The 19,078-nt window shown below is 39.9% G+C and overlaps 1 protein-coding gene across 2 annotated transcripts in view; it reads left to right on the forward strand.

The window, feature by feature from the left end:
* The window catches only part of LOC138570023 (serum paraoxonase/arylesterase 2-like), a 748,122-nt gene that overhangs the window by 174,144 nt on the left and 554,900 nt on the right, over positions 1-19,078 (forward strand). Inside the window, exon 2 of one of the 2 annotated variants that reach the window (XM_069648555.1) lies at positions 7,828-7,911. The exons of the other annotated variant lie outside the window; for it this stretch is intronic. Within the exon in view, the coding sequence (XP_069504656.1) occupies positions 7,828-7,911 (84 nt within the window). The remainder of the gene's footprint in view (positions 1-7,827; positions 7,912-19,078) is intronic. 2 annotated transcript variants of the gene reach the window in all.

Genomic DNA, 19,078 nt, shown 5'->3' on the forward strand with positions numbered 1-19,078 from the left:
TATTCCTACACTTATTAGCCCGCTGCCACAAGGTGCGTATGGAGGGTACCCCTCCCTTTCCAATTTTGCCCCAAGTGCAACCACAAGTACCCTTGGGTTGACAGACCTGTCACGTGCAATCTCTGCTTGCAGAGGGACCACCCCGAGGCGAACTGCAGAGCGTATAGTAGGTTCAAACCGAAAACACTAAAGGACAGTTCGATCAAGCGTTGGGCCCACCACGCCAGGCGTCAAGAGGCCATGGCAGCTGAGGGCGCCTTCAGCGATGGCAGCGACGCTGTGCTTTTGGACGGTGAGGGCAACGTGCCGTCAAGAGACAGCCAAGCGCAAGTCCCCAACCTCGGAAGGTCATCCGGCAAGGCGGCTATGGGGAAAACCACCGGCGACACAAGCGCTACCCACAGCACTTCCACAAAACACATGAAGTCCAACCGAGACTTGACGCCACGTCGAGTACTCGGAAAGAGGCACATAGAGAACGGTCCGAATCGGTGTCCTCTGGGCGTTCTCAATCTAGATCGCTGCATGACTCCAGGCAACCATCCACTGTTGCCAAGAGTGCCTCGCTCCCCAAGGTAACGGAGGTTCGATCGTTGGAAGACGAAGCCGACCTCTATCCCCAGACCGCACTCCAGGAGTCAGCGTCAGCAGGCAGCGTAACGACTGTCCCCGAGTCCCAACCTCCACGCTCGAGAGATAGGGACAATTCCCCCCGAACCTCGGCGCCAGGCGTCAAAAGGCTCCGAAGGGGCAAAAAACAGGGTAAACACTCTTCCACCCACGGGGAAGGGGAAAAACAGAGGAAGCAGTCCCAGCCTCCTTCCACACCTCAAAAACATTCTACTCCACATACACAGATGGACAAGTCTCAGTCTTCTGTTATCCCAAAGACCCATGCTCAAACCAGGAGGTCTAGTCAAGATAAAACAGGGAAAGCCCTCCAAGAAAGAGTCATTCCCAGTTCAAGAGAATGGTCTAGTGATGACAGACAGTCATGTCAAGGATGTCATCATTGGCAGATTTCTACGCCAAGAACCCTGAACACTTTCTCTCTTATACCCCCGACGGGTCAGCACCCTCAGGCTCTAAGGATCCAATACCCCCAAGTAAAGTCCTGGGTTGAAGCACCAACACAGTCTTCAGACCCCTTCTGTATAGAGCCCTATTCTCAATACCAGGGAGATCCATCCTTTTGTGAGGATCCAGATTTGGGCATGTTGGAAGAACAAACTGGGACGGGCTACTATGGGGATGATGAGGACCAAGAGGAGGACGACGACCCAGAAACCTACAGGGTAGATTCCTCGGTAGATAAAGAACCCCTGGTTACCGACTCCCCTGTCGACAACCAGCCTCTCTTGAATGAAGTTCTGTCGAGAGCGGCAGAACACTTTCACATTGACACCCAAGGTGCTCAAGAAGAGAGGGACTTTGCCGAGGAGTTAGTGGGAGAAAGGAGCCCTGTTGCCCAGGCCATCCCTATCCTTAAGTCAATCCAAAGAAGAATAGCCCCTTCCCTTGTTAATCCCAATCTTACTAGGGCAGTAAACCCCAGAATTGAGAAGCTTTTCAGGGCAGCCCAATCAGACCCACTGTACATAAGGGGGCATCTGACACCGGACTCCCTGGTAGTTACAAACACCCATAAGAGGGCGGGAACACCCTTGTCATCGTCCGAAGCTCCTCCCGACAAGGAGAGCAAGAAGATTTATGGCTTGGACAGGAAGGTAGCCTCCACTTCCGCCTACCAGCCAAGGATTGCCAACTCCACCACCCTGCTGGCGAGTTACAACTGCCACCAGTGGGAAGAAGTCGCGGCACTCATAGATTCCGCCCCAGAACCCTTAAAAAGCCAATTGGCACGAGTTTCGGTGGAGGGAAGAGCCGTGTCCGGTTGCATTTTAAAAGCAACCTTTGATGCCGCGGATAACGCCAGCAGATTGATAGCAGAAAGTACTGTTATCAAAAGGCATGCTTGGTTGTGGCAATCTGGGTTCAAACCCGAAACCCAAGCATCATTAATAGATAAACCGGTGGAGCAGGATCTATTGTTTGGAAAGGTGGTCGAGGACGCGCTGAAAAAAATGCCAAGGACGAGTATGAGACACTCAAATCCCTAGGCCAACTAACCAATAAACCCCCAAACCAAAGAGGGAATGGCAATTTTCGTCGCCCACGCGGACAGAATTCCCAGAGAGGATCAAACTATTCCCAGGGGCGGGGTACACCATTGAACAATAACAACCAGCAGTCTACCCAGGGTTATGGCAGGGGTAAAAAGAGAGGACGTGGTAAAGGTAGAGGCAGCCCCAGTAGAGGCGGCGGCATGCCTCCACGGAAACAGTGACGCTCTGTTCAGGGTCCCTTCTCACGCATCCCCAGTAGGGGGACGCATTTCCAACTTCACCCAAGTTTGGGAAGGGATCACATCAGACAGATGGGTGCTGTCCACAGTGTCCGCAGGATACTGCATCAAACTGATAGAGCGTCCCCGAAAGCACCCTCCACGACAAAAAATAACATTCTTTGGACCACCAGAAGATCCTCCTCGAGAAGATCGTCAATCTTCTAGCAAAGGACGCAATAGAACTTATCCCGGGACACCAGGTAAACAAGGGTATCTATTCAACTTACTTCCTTGTGCCAAAAAAAGATTTGACAATGCGTCCAGTATTGGACTTACGCCCTGCAAACAAGTATGTCAAGCCCCAAAAATTTTGCATGACTACTCTCCAAGCGGTAATCCCCCTCCTAAAAAAGGGGGATTACATGGCACCATTGGACATGAAAGATGCCTATTTTCATATTTCCATGTTCCCAGCGCACAAAAAGTACTTGCGCTTCAAGGTGGACAGTCGGCACTACCAGTTCAAGGTACTGCCCTTCGGGATAGCTTCGGCTCCAAGGGTATTCACCAAGGTACTGGCGGTGGCAGCAGCACACCTACTCAGGGAAGCAATCCCGGTGTACCCTTACCTGGACAACTGGCTCATCACGGTGGAGACCCCAGTAATTTGCAGAATAAACATTCAAAGAACGATCGACCTCCTCTTCGAATTAGGTTTCTCAATAAACGAGAAAAAGTCAAGTCTGGTGGCCAGCACCTCCAAACAGTTCCTAGGAGCTATCCTAGACATGCAAGAGGGGTTGACCTTTCCATCAGAGGAAATAATTTGGAATAAATGTCAATGACATTTGTGATGTCATCTTTGATGTCCTGGGTGTTAGGCTTAGCAGTGCACGGTGGTGGCGCGAATTATGGTTGCTTAGCTTACCATAACTGGCGAATTTCAAGGGTTTTTCGGTTTTACTTGGAACCATAACGTCCCTTTAACAAAGTTTTTCCACTGAATTTCATAGGTTTTTAGTAGCACAACTTAACAATAATAACTTTGGCTTTATGTACATGTAATATGGAACATACTGAACCCCTTCTACTGAATTTGATGTCCGCGAACTTTTTTGATGTCCGCGGACATGTTCGGACAACAGTACCACTACCTAAAAACTCTGGGAGGGAATGTTTAATTGTTATATCATAACATAGTAACATTTGAAAAATTCACAAAGCAGCACACATACATATTATATGTAGTAATACATAAGAAATGTAACCCATATATGTAACACACTAACCATTCATTTAAATACAATATGTTCTAAAATGGAATATACAAAAAGAAGATAAATTGGCTTCCAACAAAATTACCTCACAGACACTCCACAACTAAGAGCAAGACCAGACCTACAGAGTACTCAGAACATATTTTACCTGAAATAGTAAGTGTACTTCATTTTACTCATATATTTATAAACTTTCTGTATTAGATAAAAAAATATATATTATCTTTTTTTTTTCTCTCACAGAAATGTCTAGTACTCTGGAATCGCTAGAGGAGCATTTCCCACATGAGGAAATGTCAGAAGATAGTGAAACTAATGGTACACACTTTACAATATAAACCATGTAATTATTATTATTATTTTATCTACATTTAACATATATATTTTTTTTGTACAGAGCATACCAAAATAGAAAAGAAAAAATGGATTTATTGTTCACCAATTTTAATAATTTGAAAACTTTTGTTGAGGAGCATTTTAAAATAAAAACCTCATACCATTGTCCCACATGTACTTGTCCCCCCTCAACATATCCCAGTCAATTATCCCCAAACCCTCTTCATAACCCAAAACGTTTTGATAAGACTTCCATCCCTTCTTCACCTGATACCAATCATGTTGAAACCCCTAATTCTCCTGTTTTTGTTTCTGTTTCTGCGTCACCTTCTCTGTCATGAATTGTTAATATATGTTAAATAAAGTAAAATTTTTATATTGTGTTGTAATTAGTTTCAGTTTAAAAAAAAAAACACAATTTAGGTGTCCGCAGACAGCACGGTGTCCTGAAATGTTCGTAAAGAAACGAAAATGGACGTGTCCTGAAGAACAGTATACCTGTCCGTACTGTTCGCTAGCAAGTTGAAACTGTTCTAAGAACACAAGCGGTGTCCTGAAATGTTCGTAAATAAACAAAAATGGAGGTGTCCTGAAGAACAGTATACCTGTCCGTACTGTTCGCTAGCAAGTTGAAACTGTTCTAAGAACACACGCGGTGTTCTGAAAGGTTCGTAAATAAACGAAAATGGAGGTGTCCTGAGGACGCTATGTCTGTCCGTAATGTTCGCAAGGAAGTTAAACTGTTCTAAGAACAAACGGTTGTCCGTAATTGTTCGTTTGACGTGTGACGCACTTTTAATTACTTCAGGACCCGAACAGTGTCCGTAGGACATCAACGCGCATGCGCAAACCAATGTCCGTACATTTGGTGTCCTGCGGACAGCCGCTTCCTTCGCAAACATGTTCGTGAAGCGATCATGTGACCGCGCCCATGCTGATTACGTGTTCTGAATGCGGACACTGTTTGTGTCCCCGAACAATTTAAAAGTACATTTTCAAGTAATCCACAATATTTCTCAATAAAAACTCACCATAGCACAAGTCCCACATATTAATCCTGAGTTTCTACATACTTTTTGAAAGTTTTTGAACCTTTTTTTGTGTTCAACCTGTCCGCGGACAGCGCGCATGTCCGCGAACCACGTACAGGCACCCCTATAAAAGACCACGCCCTAGAGCTTATTCTCATTGTGTTTCTGGCTATTCTTCAGAGCACAGCTATTTTTCCTGCAACTTGCAGATTACACCATCATCGAGATGGCATCCATGGCTGCACTACTGCCACCTTGTGCTGCACCAGCTTCAGCACCACCCCAACCCCCTTCACCACCACCTCCCCAAGGGCCTGAAGAGGGGAACAGGAGTGAGGATGCAGAGGAGGAGGAAGAAGAGGATGACGAGAATGAGGTAGGGGAAATCCCTACTACCCGCATTTGGCGTGAGTCTTGGGTATGGCGGATTTATCATTCATGGGGATGGTCCTAAGGCTCGTGCGAACCGAGTCACCTGCAATGAGTGCAAAATGGTACTCAGTCACGGGAGGCATGGTTCGTACAGCTTTGGGACCACTACCTTGAAGCGACACCTAAGGTCATTTCCCTCGGGGGCATTTGCAAGGTTGTTCCTAGCGAGGAGCGTAGTAGGTTGATTTCCTCTACTTCATCCTCCGTTTCTGATCCTGTCACCACAAGGAACACCTCTGTGGGACAGCGTCTTCCTCAAGCTGCCTCACAGGCCATACATAATGCTGATGACCCTTACCTTTCGAGGGTCACAGATGTGTGTATGTACTGCGACACAGTACTCTGCAGGGGGGGAGCGACTTCATAGTGCTTTTGAGACTATCGTCTCAGAGCACAAGAAGACCTGCTCACTACCCAAATAAAGCCCACTCTACATCTTCCTCTCTCAGCTCCCCCTTTCTTATCCCTGTGGTTGGTGTCCCCCCTTACCCTCCTTTCCCATCATTTCCTAGTGTGTCGTGTATAAAAAACCAAAAAGAATATAAAATAACAAAAATCACAAAAAAATAAGCCTCTTTTCAGAGCTGCCTTTCACAGTTGAAAAATAGAAGTGAAAATAAATGAAGCAGGGCCCTTTGTATTTTTTAGAGGTGCTACCCTATCAAAACCATTGCAATTTTTTTTCTGGGTGGCTCTGAAAAGAGCCTTTGGGAGGTGTTTGTGTTTCAAAAATTATAAATACTCAACACCTACTTCAAAATGGATGCTGTCATTCTAAAAAAGGTTGCAATGCATTTTGTATGTTTCTTAGAAAAATCTGATTGCCAGCATAAGTTAGATGTACTCCATCTCTGCGAAAAATGTATGTACTACGAAACATAATATTTTCATTGTGAAAAGAGGACATGACAAATAGCCTTATTGACATTGCGCCTTGCTTTCTCCATTTGTGGACCAAATGAAGAACAACAAAGCCTCATTTGTCTCTGCGCAATCCGTGAAAAAATTACTTGAGAATTTGGAAACATGTCCATGACCTTCCCAAGTCCTTCTTTCATTGCAAATTGCAAAGAAATTCCAGACACATGTCCTAAACTGTTCCCTCCACAATGAATTATAATTATATCTGGATGTTGCTCTGTCTCCAAAGTAGCACAGAGAGGTAACAAGTCCAACCACTTCATTCCACGTACGCTATCCCAGTGTACTTCCACATGTGTGAATCCAAGATCTAAAGGTTTCTGCATGCACCTTCAACCAATGTATCCACGAGTCTCCCAAAATCCAAACAATCTGTTTTCTGAAACACACAGCCATAGCTATCTGTTCTTCTCTCAGCAAAAAGAGTATCTGAGAAACTCTCTCCTAGCACAACACACCCACTAAACTTTCCTGACCAATCCCTTTCAGTGCTCATTCTCATTTGCATGACTTCTGAACCCATAAATCCCCGGATGTAACACCCGATGTCCGCGAACTACCGCCATGTCCGCGGGCATATCGTAACATGAACAGCCCTTCTACCATTTCCAGTTCACTCTCTGTGCCATTCCCTCATTGGATGTAGCTAAGAAGTCACATGACCATTCACCAATCACATTCAAGACCTCTACATCTAACTGCATCATCATAGATCAGCACTGCAAATGTACTGTGAATCTCTCCGAGTACAAGTGTCATATCATTGGCAAGCACCATCTACAAAAAATACTGTACAAGTCTCCAAGATTTCTACTTGCAGCTCCATGCATATCCATATGCATGAACACAAACTACAGGTATGCATATTTTCTGTACAGTACATGAACACATTTTCTAACTGACTTTTAGCTTGTATAATCTGTAAAATGAATCTACTGTCTTTTGTTCAATCTCCTAAAATCAACTGTCACTTACAATTTTTTATACTATTTAATTTCTTTATACACACACTCAAATCATGTTAAACTAACATTTTTGAAATAAAATATATAGACTACATATAGTCATGCACACTCTATGTTCAAATCTCAAACAATAATACTTGTACAATTACATCATTTTTTTTAAATTTCTTTATTTATTTAATTACTTACATTTATATAGGACAATCAGCCCATGACATTGAGGCACTATTACTTGGAAGAGCTTAGTTACAGGAATAATGGTATTCAGTAGTACATTATGAATTTCACAAGACATAGTAAAGATATTTTGTTTGCGACAGTTAGTCATTGCAATACAATTTGTTCATTAAGAACATATCGTATGTATTCAACTGGTGCGACGTATCTTATGTAAATAAGATAGTTTTAATGGTTTTGAGGAAGGCGCTGAGGATTTCAATTGAAAAAAATCAATGTCTAAATTAAAAACAGTGCTATATACAAACACAATTACTAATTTATTTCTTTTACAATTGCAGTGAAGACCATTCTCCTGAAAAGAAGCAACCAAATTTGAAGTACAAAGAACAACTAAGAAGTAACCTGTTCATTTTAGAAAAAAAGTAAGTAGAATATCACCATAATATTTGTATTATTACTCAAACACACTGTAAGGTTAATTCATGTTATTTCTGTGCCTAAACATAGAGATTCTGAACCATTGTGTCCAAAAATCCCCATGTCTTAAACAGCGATTTAAAGCCAGAATAGCCCACAAATTCCTATTTTTTGACACACAAATTACCCAACTCAACCGCTAGAATTTAGATGTTATAGAACAAAAAACTGTTTTAATTGTATAGCATTAGATATACTATTTATACTTCTCCACACCACTAGCTTACTTTTTTCTGTCATCTGAACCCGAGTTTAGTAACACATTAATTCAAGAATACCCATCCCTACTAGTTTTAGTTCCCAATGCACAATCACACACCATTACATACATCTTTATCATCTTACTCAAACACTCATGCACACAACACACATACATTGCAGAACACCACAACCCATACCTTCTTTATTTTTTTCAACAGACCCCAAAGAATGCCTACCAAAAATCAAGTCCGTAGAAAGCAATGCAGAAGTAGAGCAAATGAAAATAAGTGACCAACAAATGCATCCATCTCTAGCACAATTTGTAAAAAAAGTTGAAACAAAACTGCTAATAGTCATTTAGTGAAACAAAAGAAGTTTAAAGTACAAAAACTTTGCCTCCTCTATCAAAATGTAAACCAAACCAAAAAACAATTAGTAGAAAATCAGCTATCACTACAGACAAAACTGCTTCTTTAAATCTTGATATAGTTCAAAGTAAGCATACCAAGAAAAGTATTTTAGCCAAAATGTTCCGTCACAAAGTCCTTCAAAATCTTATAAAAACAGGAGAGAAACCAGGTTCAACGCTTAAAACCTATCGTAGGAAATTAATCTTAGAAGCGTTGATAGACAGTGCAATTCTTCTCAAAAGAAAGTTATTTATTTTAGTGTTAAACAAAATGAAACCACTAACAAAACTAATAACTAAATTACAAAAAAGACTTCTCAATAAACGAAATGTCAACAGAAAGAATTCCTTAAGTATCTGCAGAGGTGAATGGACTCACACTAAGAGCACAGAACCATACTTTAATGAAGAAGCGTACAAACAAAAGCAAACAAATACAATTGCCATACATAGCAGTGGTCGAGGTTATGAAAAAGTTAATAATACCATAATGGAACAAGAAGTACTCCTTACAAAAATATGTCCTGAAAACTTAGAATTACCCCTCCATTCAACTGAATCAGAACGTCTAGTGTACAAATGGCCATGCACGTCAACGTGTAACATTCCCAAACAATTTTTCAAGTCTTTATGCCAATTCCTCAATCAATATGTGAAAAGCAAAGACAAAATCAAAATTAAACTACTGCAAAATATGGATACCTGTCCAGTACGCAAGTACATAGGTCTACAAGGACATTCATTGGCCTGCATTACAGGACCTACTTGCAAAACCACCTTCCATGATATCAAAAGGATATCAACACATCATTCAACTATAAGAAATCTAGTTTATAAACTGTACTATGCTAAAAGTCCTGCTTAAGCACTAGCCAATTTAAATAACATTCTTCTACATGATACAGCAAAAGACATACTAGAAAAAATCGACTATATCCAGAAAAAATATTTTGGATGTGAAACCCACTTACAGAATGAAATAGCTGTAAACCAAATTAGTAACAATTTTACTCATGGCAACCTTTTACTACACACATACAAAAAAGAAATACTAACATTTAAAAGTACATCAGCTGAAGTACCAAACTATGTGTGTGTATGTTGCCGCAGAACTTTTTATAAAAGTAACACAAAAACTGTAGACCTATCATACAAAATAGAAGACAATGAAGATTCTAAATGGTTTGAATTAGCTCTCTACCTTATAGCAGAAAACAAACACGAAATAACTGACCCCGTAATACTTTGTAGTTACTGCACTACAAAACTTGACAACAACCAAACTCCTTCACGTGCTATCACAAATAATTTGGATTTATATCCACTACCACAAAATTCCTTCAACAACTTAATTTATATGAGAGCATCATAATTCAAACAGTGCACCCATTTCAAGCAATAATACGCCTTCAACCAAAAACTACAAAATTACCACCCTCTGAATTAGTGAAAGGTATTCGTGGAAAAGTAGTGTATTTACCATTAGATCTAAAAGAAAATGTGCACACTCTAGGAGTGAAACGTCCAATGCAACAATCTTTAATTATCTTGGTAAATGGAGTACCTACAAAAGACAAAAAAAATTGGCAACAACTGGTAGATTTACATAAAGTTAGAGAAGCCTTGCAATATCTTAAAGAGAATAATGAATGTTACAAAGAAATTAATATTGAAGAAAACTTGAAGGATACAACTGAAATAATTCAAGAGACACAAGAAGCTGGTCAATTTGAGCTCCTAGATCCTGCTACAATATGAAACACTTTAGACCATTATACAATTCATCCATTGAACTCTAATGACACCATAGAAGATGCACTGGAAAAGTACCAAATGCATCAAACAAAAGGATCACCAATCAGCATATGGGAAAAAAGTATAGAAACACGTGCTTTTCCTCTACTCTTTCCTACTGGCAAAGGAGGAAGGTACGATGATAGACCTATTCAAATATCAGCATCAGAATACCGCTCTATACGGATGCATTCTGAAGATCCCAGATTTAGACAAAATGTGGAATACATATTCCACCTACTCTTTCAAAGTGAACTAGCAACTTTGTTACGGAGTTGCACACATATTAAAATCAGGATCACACTTTCAAAATATGACAGCTACACCATTATTACAAAAAGTGCAACAAAAAGATGAGGTTTTACAATCAAATATTACAAATCTATTAGCAAATATGCGTGGTACTAAAGAGTACTGGTTTCGACGTCACAGAGATGTATGTTGTATGATCAGAAACCTTGGCCCACCCACTTGGTTTGTTACATTAAGTTATGCAGAATATGCATGGGAAGATTTACATGATTTCCTACGCATATCAAACAAAAACAAAACAAACATAGATATACTTTGTTCTTTGGATCCTGTTAATGTTTCAAGATATTTTCACCATCGCTTCATTGCTATGCTACATTTGTAATAAAACTGTTCCTCCCCTTGGAGAAGTGCAACACTTCTTTCGGAGAAAAGAATACCAAGCCAGAGGAGCACCACTAATCCACATGCTTTTATGGGTTAAAGATGCTCCTAAATTTGGTCAAGACAGTGATGCCACTATTTTACAGTTTATTGAAAAATATGTCACTTGTGAAATTCCATCGGAATCCAAAAATAGTGATCTTCATGCACAAATTTTACAATTTCAAAGACACAAATGTGGCAAATATTGTCGTCGCAAATACAAAAACAAAGGGAAATACTACACCAAATGCCGATTTGGTTTCCCTAGACCAGTTACAAATACACGTCAAGTGAACAACCTCATGTCTTTAGTTAGACATAGTGTTAAAGCTAAGTCACCTAAAAATACATATTACATAAAAAGAAAAGAAGAAGAAAAATATATCAATGATTACAATGCAATCATTGCCCACTTATGGAATGCAAACATAGATGTGCAGTACGTTGCAGACAATTCTACTGCAGTTGCATGATATGTCACATCATACTTAACCAAAGCAGAAAAGACAGAGCTGCAAGACCTCTGGAATGACCTGTCATCAGATAAAACAGTGTCTCAAAAATTATACAGCTTGGGCATAAAAATGCTGTCCCACAGAGAATGTACCATACCACTATATGGGTAATCTGAAAATATAGTATGGCTAAGTCTTGGCCCAGCTAAATCTAGAAAAAGAGTTATAAATTCATATGAAGATATAGAAACAATAGCCAAACATGATCCCAACAGCCAAGACATATTAAAAAAAACTATTTATTGGACACATACTACCCAAACAGGAGTACCACTTTGGAAACCATGTGTCTATACCACATAACCCAAAACTACACATACAAAAATAATATAAAACCTGATGAAAAAAACGGTAAATACAGAGTGACAAACTGTGAAGGCAGTTTAGTAAAACTCTCCAAACCAAATTTAATTAATCATATCAAATTGTCATTAAAGACTCCTCAACATAAAGAAGTATATTACATGTCCCCGCTACAACTCTTTAAACCATGGAGAAAAGAAGAAATACTAGATAACTATGACTCATATGCAGACGCTTTCAAAGCAAATAAAAGCACTATGACTGATGTAAACTTTACACAGTTGAAAACAATGTTGCACAATAAACAGCAACACAAAGAAGAACTCCAGGCCCAACTAGATAAGGACACTCCTGACAGTAGTCCACCTTCTGTAACAGGAAGCCAAGAACCACTGGGAGGGCCACTAATAACAAAAGAGGCAGAATTAGCTATGATAGAAGTAGAAAACACCATGTGTCAGTATGAAGATAAAGAAGACTTCACTATACTACAATCAAAACTAAACAATGAGCAACGTAGCATTTTTCAAGAAGTAACAAAAGAAATTGCACATGGTGTACAACATGAAAACAAAGAATGCACCTGCCAAAATTACAAACCTATACTATTGTACATCAGTGGTGAAGCTGGTTCTGGCAAAATATTCCTAATCAAAATCATCAGTAAGTTCCTTCAACAATTGACAAACAACAAACTGTCCGCTGTTGTCACTGACCCCACAGGTTTAGCTGCCTACAACATAGGTGGTGTCACGTTGCACCGATTACTACTCCTGCCAGTAGAACACCAAAACAAATTGGACTATTACAAACTTTCTACAGAAGCTGCAATGGAACTACGCAGAGTATTGAAACAAATAAAAATGCTTCTAATAGATGAAGTGAGCATGGTGTCCAACCTAATGTTGGCTTTGATTCACCTCAGATTACAAGAAGTACTCAAAACAAACTATGAACATTGTTTTCGGAGATCTTCTTCAATTGACACCAGTAAAAGGTGAGCCTATTTTTAAAACATTAGGACACAAACTCTGCCGTAAAACTGTTGGCAGCAGTGGAAATGTCAACCTTTGGCAACATTCCCAATACAGAGAATTAACAGAAAACATGTGGCAATCTGCAGATCTCACTTATGCCAACATCTTAAAAAGTATCAGAGTTGGTATACTTTCTAAAGAAGCAGAAGCAATATTGAAAACCCGGCACATTCATGCACTTTATGGTGATAATGCATGTGCTACAGATGTTATGGAACAATTATCCCACACAAATGTCAATTGTATGGCCTTAATGCCAAATCTTGCAAGCTATTTCAAATTCAATGAAATAATGTTAAGTAAAGAAATGCAACCAATAATGGAAATTAGCGCCACAGACAAACTAGATGTACATGGTATGACACTACCCATGTGTGATCAAGCCACAACAAGACTAAATAGTTTAGAAAAATCAATCTCAAACACAGCAGGTTTGGAAAAGAGATTAAAGTTATCCTTAAATTGCAGAGTAATGCTTAAACGTAACCTTGACGTGGACCAAGGACTAGTTAATGGAGCACTGGGTACAGTTGTTGGCTTTCAAACATACCCACGTTACAACAAAATTCAGTTTGTCAATATTCTCTTTGACAAACTTTCAGAAGTAAAAAGGATAGGACGCTCAACAGCTCGATTCCTTCTCTTCAAAGACATGTATATACGCAGAGAACAATTTTCTCTAACTCTTGCATACGCAGTCGCCATTCATAAATCACAAGGTCTTACCGCATTCTGTGTAATGAGGCCCATAGTAAATACGTAATACTAATGCTTCTACGTTACAATGCAGATGGTACCAAGACAAAGCAATGATAGACATTGGCAACACAGTCTTTAAAGAAGGCATGAGCTACGTAGCACTATCACGCTTACGTACACTTGACGGTCTATTTCTAATCAACTTTGATGCAAGTAAAGTAAACGCTGATATTCCTTGCATTTTAGAATACAATAGATTTCGCTCACTATACACCCCCCATCTAAACACATATTCTGTACCATAAAAAAATTAAAACGTTGTAAAAGAAAACTAAATCAAACAGAAATGCAACAGGATGTCACTGCAAATCCTGCAAAGAGTAAAAGAAACTAAAACTTAATCAAGTACCAAAAACATAAAAGAACCCTTTAGGGAAAGTAAACCAGGTACTTCATCAAAGAAGGAAGACAAACTAAAAACAAATCAATCAGATACAGAACTACCTGGTCCATTTAAACTCTCAAATATAATTGGAGTAAGTTGCTACGCAAATGTAGCAATGAATATTCTATTTCAATTGCCACCAATTATTGACAACATTTACTTACACAGTACTGACCAATTGTGTTTGCAAATGTTAGTACTTCACAGAAATGCAACAAACAATCCTGATAACACGTATCGTGTTTATGGAATAAGACAACAATTGGACTACTGTGCTGGAATGGTTAAATTCACTATAAACCCGCAGGAAGATCCACAAGAATTTCTAATGTACTTACTACTAGTACTGGAAAATAAAAACATACCTATAAATGAAATCTTCCAGATTTCACACATGTGGAAACATACATGCACTCTCTGCAACAATGTGACACAAGAAGAAATCCCCAATGAACGCTTCATATATATATCAATGCCTAATTGTGAATCCATTCCATTTCAGCAACTTGTACAAAATGCAAACCATGGTAGATTATGTACTACCTGCAATTCGGATAATCGCTCGACGTTAGTAATAGAAACACATAGGGCCTCATTACACGGTATGCGGTAACCATGGCGCTATTAGCGCCATGGTTGGCGCTGGTATTTTACTGTGTCCGCCTTGGTGGATGGCGGAATTACCGCCCTACTCCAAGGTGAGTGGGGGCGGTAATTCCCCATTCACCAAGGCACTTCCCCATTCCCATTTTTGCCCCCATAGGGCTCAATGGGAATGGGGAAGGAGCTAATTACGGTACCGCAAATTGCGGTACCGTAATTAGCACCAAGGTCCCTTTGCGGGCCCGTTTCTTAACGGCTGGTAAAACCAGCCGTTGAGGTCGGGTCCTGGAAAGGGACCTCGTAGTAAGGCGGTAAGAGTTTACCGGTACCGGTGCCCTTACCGGTACCGGTAAACCCTTACCGCATTCCGTGTAATGAGGCCCATAGTAAATACGTAATACTAATGCTTCTACGTTACAATGCAGATGGTACCAAAAACAACTGCAAGCTGACGGGATTCACACATGGTCAAATATCACTTGGTAAGAAAACCTTCACAACAATAGGTATAATCTACCACGCAGGAGCCACAACCAATTCAGGGCACTACACTGCATATATAAAAAAGAAATGTGGATGTTTTGAATGTATTGATAGTACTATTACTCAAAAGCAGAGATTACCAGCAAATCTTACAAACGCTTATTTAATGTTCTTAAAACCAAAATTTGATAACTAAACTGTACTTAAACCTCAAGTAAACTTGTAGTAAAAAATATAAACTGTTAGAATATTCCAAAAGCTATCTAACTGCCAAAAGATGCTACAACAACTAATCCGATATATGAATACCACTAAATTAGAGCAAAAAATAGACAGTTAGAATACACCTAATGGTATCTAACTGCTCCAAAATTTTACAATATCCAAACAAATGAATATGTTACTGCTCCAAAAAACTGCAACAAGCCAATGTAAAGCATTAGCCAGAAACAACAAGTGAACACTGAAAACAAACAAACAAATAAACGGTAGCATAACAGAAAAAGTTTTTTTTTTTTAATCCAACATGGAATTTTCTTTCTCCCACAGACCCAATGATTTTAGCAACAAGCACAGAAACTGAGCAAATTGCACAGTACTCTGGTTTGTAATCTACTAAATATGAGGGTCCAAAAAAAAATTGTTCATTATACAATGTAATAAGTCATTACAAAATACTAATACTAACATGCTATTTTCTTTTATCACAGAAATGAACAAGAAATACATGTACTCCAGTTACTAAACCAAACAGTAAGTATATTATAATAAGTACAACCATCGCAGCATATCACACCCATAGTGGCTTATAACTTTGTTCCTTATAAATGTGTTTTTGACGCAAATTTATAAGCAACTATGAGTGTGATATGCTGTGGTGGTTGTTGCCAGGGCATAGTCTCTTGGGTGCATGGCCAAATGGCCATGAACCCAAGACTCTATGCCCTGGCCACAACCACTGCAGCATATCACACCCATAGCGTCAAACATTTCAACTATGGCCTATGGAAACTTTGAATGTCCGTGGATATTATGAGTGTTCTTAGAACACTTTCAACTCCCCAAACATTCTTACACACCAACACACACTACTAAATACAAATTTTAAACCAAGTTTCACCGCGCTGTCCGCGGACTTCTGCGAATCCAAGATGGCGGGCGCTACCGAAAATCTGATGCGCTTCACGCTCCATGCCGTCCAATCAGCGAACACGTCGCATGTCCGCGGACATCACGCAAGCCGATTGGCCAATCAGGACACTGTCCGCGGAGCGAACAGGGAAGTGTGGCCGCGGACCGAACACAGATATCACTAATTTTTTCATGACCTACTTTTTGGTCATTTTTAAAAAAACTACTGGACGGATTTTCACCAAGTCAGCAAAAGTACGCTTTCGGGACCAATCCGCTACTCCTGTTCCAAATTTGGTGAATATCCGTCCAGCGGTTTGGGCTGTAGGTGCGAGCAAAGTTTTTTCCCCATTCAGTCTATGGGGAAAAAAAAAGTTTTGGGACCCCCCCTATATAACTTTGCCCCCCCCCTGGACGAATCCTCACCAAACTCGGAAAGAATATTCAGATTGGGCAATATACTTTTTTTGCAAAGTTTGGTGAGGATTCGTCCAGGGGGAGCGAAGTTATAAGCCGCCCAAAAAGTGCTCTTCCTATGGAAACAGCAACTTGACCATAACTACCGTGGCCATGTAATATATATAAATATATTACAGCCTGCAGTAGCGGCCGTGTAGTTATGGTTAAGTTGCTCAACTCATAGGAAGAACACTTTTTGGGCGGCTTATAACTTCGCTCCAGGTGGTAGAACCCTCACCAAAAAGTATATGGCCCAACCCGAATTATTTTGTGAAGTTTGGTGAGGTTTCGTCAAGGGGGGGCAAAGTTGTAGGGTCTATAGAGCTAATGGGAAAAAAACTTTGCTTACGGCTACAGCTCAAACTGGTGGATGGATTTTCACCAGATTTGCGGCAGGAGCGGTGGCTTGATCCCGAAAGCGTGCTTTTCTAAATTTGGTAAGTAAAAACAATTAGTGATATCTGTGTCCGGTGCGCGGACACATTTCCCTGTTCGGTCCGCGGACAGGACTCCGATTAGTTCAGCGCTTAGCGTCATGTTTGCGGATACTCGACGCAGTCGTTGATTGGCTGGAGGAAAGCGTGAAGGGCATCATCATTTTGAGGAACACCCGCCATCTTGTGTCTGCGGATATCCACGGGCAGCACGGCGGTGAAAGGGCCTTAAAAACATGTTTTGAGTAATTTCGTCTTGGAAAGCAGGAAAGGGTGGGGGGTGAAAGGTGGATCATAAGGTGCATTTGTTTAAAGGCGAGACAGCATTGTTGTGTCCGCAGACATGGTGGCAGTCCCCGGACAGACCCTCGGGCAAACAGTTCCTCTAGTGATTGCAAGCAGGCTTTCTTAGGGTATGGGAGTGCAGTATATGGTTTGTGTTTGTGTTGTGGTAAATGGGCAGATGTCTGTGTGAATGGCTGTATTTCAGGCACTGAACACAACCGCCGCAATATAATACAGCCATGTAGGCAACATTTTCATGCTGGTATAAGGATTGGAGAATTATATGCAGAGAATGCATATTTTGAAAATCTAAAGAAGTGTGACATCATTACTTGTATACTTACTGTTTGTTTTGTTGAGGGTCTCTGCAGTTTTTTTTAATTGTTTTACACAATTTACTTTCCTTTTCTCTGATAAAAGAAAATATAGCATGTTAGGGTAGGTACTTTGTAAGGTTGTATTGCATTATATTGTAGACATTTGTATAGTTTGTTGACCCTCATAGTTAGTACTTAACTAGTACTATGCTTTAAACAAGTGTACTGTGCAATCTTCTCAGTTCCTGTGTTTTCTTGCATAATCATTGGGTTGGTGGGAAAAGAAATCCATGCAGGATTTAAAAAAAACCTTTTATGTTTAATTTCTGTTAAATCCCTTAGTTTGGTTTAGTGACATGAGCACTATTTATTGCAATAGGTGAGGTTATTTTCATTTTGGAATTGTTATTATTATGGTTGTAGTTGGATAACAGTTGGTGTATTCTTTATTTGTTCTATTTAGCATTATTTCTTTATGTTTTAGTTGTTGAAGATTTTTAAGTAAAATTGAGCATTATGGGGGTAGTTACATACCTGTTGGCGTATTCTAACTGTTTACAGTTTTCTAGTTTTGCAGGATATGTTTTCAAGCACGTTCATTTTTGATGGTACATTTACACTTTTTAGTACTGTGTACTCCTTATTTTGTAGCATTATGGGTGTAGTTCATTCATTTGTCCATTTTGCATGTTGACTTGGGTATTGTTTAACAGCTGTTGCGTTAATCTATCTATGGTTGGTTTCAGGACAGTTTGCTCATAGAATGGACTTTTGTAAGTTATTCTTTTGTAGAATAATGAGTAAATATTGTTTTAAAGAATATTAAGTAGGCATTTGCAAGATTTGCTGGTAATTTTTGTTTCAGAGAAATTGACGTATCATTGCATTCAAACCATCCACATTTCTTTTTAAAGTATGCAATATAGCGACCTGCATTGGTTGTGGTGCATGTGTGGTAGATTATGCCTACTGTTGTGAAGGTTTTCTTGCCAAGTGATACTTGCCCATGTGTGAAGCTAGTAAGCTTGCAGTTGTTTTTGGTACCATCTGCATTGTAATGTAAAAGCATTATTATTATTATTACGTATTGGCTACGCAATTGTATGTGTAAAGTGGAACGATTATCAGAATTGCAAATAGTACATAACATGGCATGGTTTGCATTTTATACCAGGTGTTGAAATGCAATGGATTCACAGTTAGGTATGGGTACATACACACAGCGCTCGTTGAGTACTTGTTCCTGCACTACATGGTTGCAGATGGTGCATGTATGTTTCTACCTGTATGAAATCTGGAAGATTTCATTTATAGGTAAG

Source organism: Ambystoma mexicanum, chromosome 2q, assembly GCF_040938575.1.
Source record: "Ambystoma mexicanum isolate Mex_15411 chromosome 2q, UKY_AmexF1_1, whole genome shotgun sequence".
Lineage (NCBI taxonomy): Eukaryota > Metazoa > Chordata > Amphibia > Caudata > Ambystomatidae > Ambystoma > Ambystoma mexicanum.